Source organism: Cucurbita pepo, unplaced genomic scaffold (genome assembly GCF_002806865.2).
Source record: "Cucurbita pepo subsp. pepo cultivar mu-cu-16 unplaced genomic scaffold, ASM280686v2 Cp4.1_scaffold000136, whole genome shotgun sequence".
Lineage (NCBI taxonomy): Eukaryota > Viridiplantae > Streptophyta > Magnoliopsida > Cucurbitales > Cucurbitaceae > Cucurbita > Cucurbita pepo.
In genome coordinates, this window is record NW_019646437.1 from 259,539 (window position 1) to 262,994 (window position 3,456).

Here is a 3,456-nt window from a genome sequence, read left to right on the forward strand (position 1 = left end):
TATCAACTACTCTGACGACAAGTAATTTACATGGAGAGCTAATGTGAAGTAAAACTATTAGCATGCATGCAATCCAAGCGAATCCTACAACTACTTCTTCCTAAATATTGGGTAGTGACTTACTTGGTTGACATGTGCCTTTTTTCTAGCATTTCATTGCCCGTGAGGTGTCCAAAAATACTGATTTCTTTAAATTAAGTCCCTATTCACGTAAAAACAGTATTAGAAATGGAACCGAGACAAAAATCGGGCAAACAGAAAGAAACCGGGCCAAAGTGGCCGTCACACGTGCGATGGGAATGCGTGGTCACACGCGTGGGAAGGCACCAATCGCAGGCTGCACGCGCGCCCGCTTCTGCGTACTCACGGGTCGGCCAGTCCGGTTCGGTCCGGTCGGCTCGGCTCGCGTTGCAATTTGGCCCGGCTTGCAGGCGACACGTGGCGACGCCTCGCTGGAGCTGCGTTGCTCCAGCGGATGGTCGACGTGTGTCCTGTGCCTGTCGCCGTCCTCCGCCGCTCGCCGGCCGTCTCTTTCTTTCTTTCCTTCTTTTTTCTTTCTTCTCTGCCCTCTAAAAACCAAAACACAGTCCTCTTTTCTGATTTTCCTATCTTTTGATCCGTATATCGGATCGACATGATTCCTTCCGCAAAGTTTTAGATCGTGTTATGGGCTACGTTGTAGTATTTTGTTGTAATTTTTGCTTGACTACCGAACGAGTTAAGAACGTCGGAAGTTCGCTCACCATTATCAGACGACTCTCGGATCTCCGCCTTCGGGTTGAGGTCTTGGCCAAACTTCTTGACAAATCATGCGTAGAGTTGTTCCTTGATGAATATATCAAGATTTCAGATCTTGATTCACAAAGAAAAACCGTAGATCTGAGAAAATGTTCAAGATCCTTACCTTGCGGGTTTTCTGATTTCTTGATGAAAAATGGGACTCCGGCCACCCACATTCTCTTCTCCCTTCCAAGAAAGTCTCTCTGCATCATGACCTTCACCTCCTTGCATCATGATCTTCACTGGAATAGACTTCGACGGTAGTTTTTGGTGAGTCTTCCTGCGGTTCATCCTTTCTCCTCTCTCCAGGTTCTCTCTACCCCTTTCTCTCACTATTTCTCTTTTACAGGACTCTGGATGGGGTTTCATTTGGATCCCTTAGATGGTTGGAGGCGCAATTTTACCTATTTGCCCCTCTCCCGACTTTTCCTTTTTTTCTTTTTTTTTTAAATTTCTATTTCTATTTCTTCGGGTATTACAGTGGCAGATCCTCCGGAAAGACATCTACGAACTCCCTGACGATGTGTACTGATGTTTTTTGTTACTTTTGTCTATGGTCCCGCTAGTTAGAAATGCACTTGCGCCACTACGAATCAACTTCTTAGCCCTTAATGATTTTATGACGCTTGGAGTTCCTTTGGAAGTGGCTCGCTTGTAGGTAAAGTTGGCCACTGACAGGAGCCTGAGAGTTACTATTTGAGTCTCGCAATCTATCAAAATGCGATTCTCACCTAGCCAATCCATACCCAAGATGACATCGAAGTCTTGCTTGCTTAACACTATCAGTGTAGCTTCGATGGCACGTCCTGATATTGTTACACCACCACCCTTAACCCTATGGGTAGGTAACAATAGCTCGTGAGCAGGGGTGGACACTGATAGGGTAGTCTCTAAAAGTTCTTTCTCTAGGCATGCTAGCTCTACAAACTCCTATGATACGAATGAATGCGATGAACCCGAATCAAACAATACTGAAGCAAGATGGTCAAATATGGGTAGCGTACCTGTGACAACTGCGTCAGGCTGGTCAACTTGCCTGGCTGTTGTTGCATGGGCTACAGCTCGCCCCTGCTGATGTTGAGCACCTTGGCCCCTTTGATGTTGTATTGCAGGCCGGTTGATACGCTGATCGTTCCTCTCAGTGCAATCCACTGCAAAGTGCCCTACCTGGCCGCATCTGTAGTAGGCGTATGTTTCTACCCTACATTCCCCCGTGTGAGGACGTCAACAGTTTGGACAAAGGGTCATGTTCCATACTGGGGCTCTTCTTCATTTATAAGTGCGGCCACGGGGCAGTCTACCAGTTCTGGGGTGGCTACGATCTGTCCCCTTTCCCTTGGCTGCAGTGTGGGATGATTGTGCTGTTCCTAACTGTAGCTTGTCAGTGCGGGACGCGTCGAGCAGGGTCGCCACATGAAGGGCTTTCGCATTGACGAAGGATGACTGGGATGCCACATTCTCCTTCAGTCCGTCCCTCAGGCCAGCAATAAATTGTTCGACCTTCAACTCATAAGAACTAACATAGGCTTGAGAAAACTTTACCAGCCTATTGAACGGTAAGTCATATTCCTCCACTGACCTGTCTCCCTGTTTCCGTTCGAGGAATGATGTCTGCATTTTCACTCTGGCAGTGATTGGGTAATATTTGTGGAGATAAGCATCTTTAAACTGGCACCAGGTAATAAACTCTCCTTGTGGTATAATGGTCTTCTGAGCACCCTTCCACCAGAAGTGCGCCTCTCCGTTCAGCATATGCGTCCCACAATGGACTTGATACTTTTGCAGGCAGTTCATAAAATGAAAGACCGTTTCAATGGCCTCTAGCCAATTCTCAGCGGCGATGGGATCCACCTTGCCTCCGTCAAAGGAAGGCGGTTTATGCCTCTGGAAATCTCTTAGGTAGCGGGACTCCACAGTCATAGTCCCTGAATCTTTGACCTATTGTCCTGCTGACTAATTAGCCATCATAGTTTGTATTATTTGGTTCATCAGAGCCTGATTTTCTATTGAGATCATCATGAACGTCTGAAACATCTCTGCTGTAGGCATGGCTAACGGCGGGTTTAGTGAGACTACTGTACAAGGGGTTGGACCCAATGGGACCTCCTTGGAGAAGGGAGCAGTAGGGGGTGTATCGAGCAGCCTTCGGGCCCTGGCCTTCCTTCGACGTCTTTTTGTTCTTGATGGCTATGGTACGGTCCCCTCGCTAGTTTGCGGCGTATCCCCAACCTCTTCTTGAAATTAAGGTTGTTCCACTTCAGGTGTTGGAATCGAGGTGTCCTGAACTTCCTCTCTTCTTTGGTGCCATTATCTACCACAATAGAAAAATGACTATGGTGACAATTCATTCGTAGCACATCTCCTAGGTAATGTGCGATTATAATGCCATAGTAGGTCATGGTATACTCTATAAATACTAGCTTGACTTTTGTATCTATGTTTCCATCACGTGAGAACGTCTTGTCGTGAGATGCATGTGTTTGACGAGTGAGTTCATAGAGGACATGATTCTCTATCCTAAATGTCTACAAGACCTATAACCTAACTACTCTCATACCAAATTTGTCACGACCCAATATTTTACTGAGGACCGTAACTAATGACAACACACGAATGCACAAAATGATTTAAATATGAAATAGAGAAAATCCTTTAATTTCCATAAAGTTTTTCAAC

General features: G+C 46.2%; 1 protein-coding gene across 1 annotated transcript; it reads right to left on the reverse strand.

Moving 5' to 3' along the window:
• Positions 1–2,049: 2,049 nt before the first annotated feature.
• LOC111783989 lies at positions 2,050–2,700 on the reverse strand. Its single transcript, XM_023664808.1, has one exon. It carries the CDS (start codon positions 2,698–2,700, stop codon positions 2,050–2,052), a length of 651 nt encoding a protein of 216 aa, XP_023520576.1.
• Between the last annotated feature and the right edge of the window lie 756 nt (positions 2,701–3,456).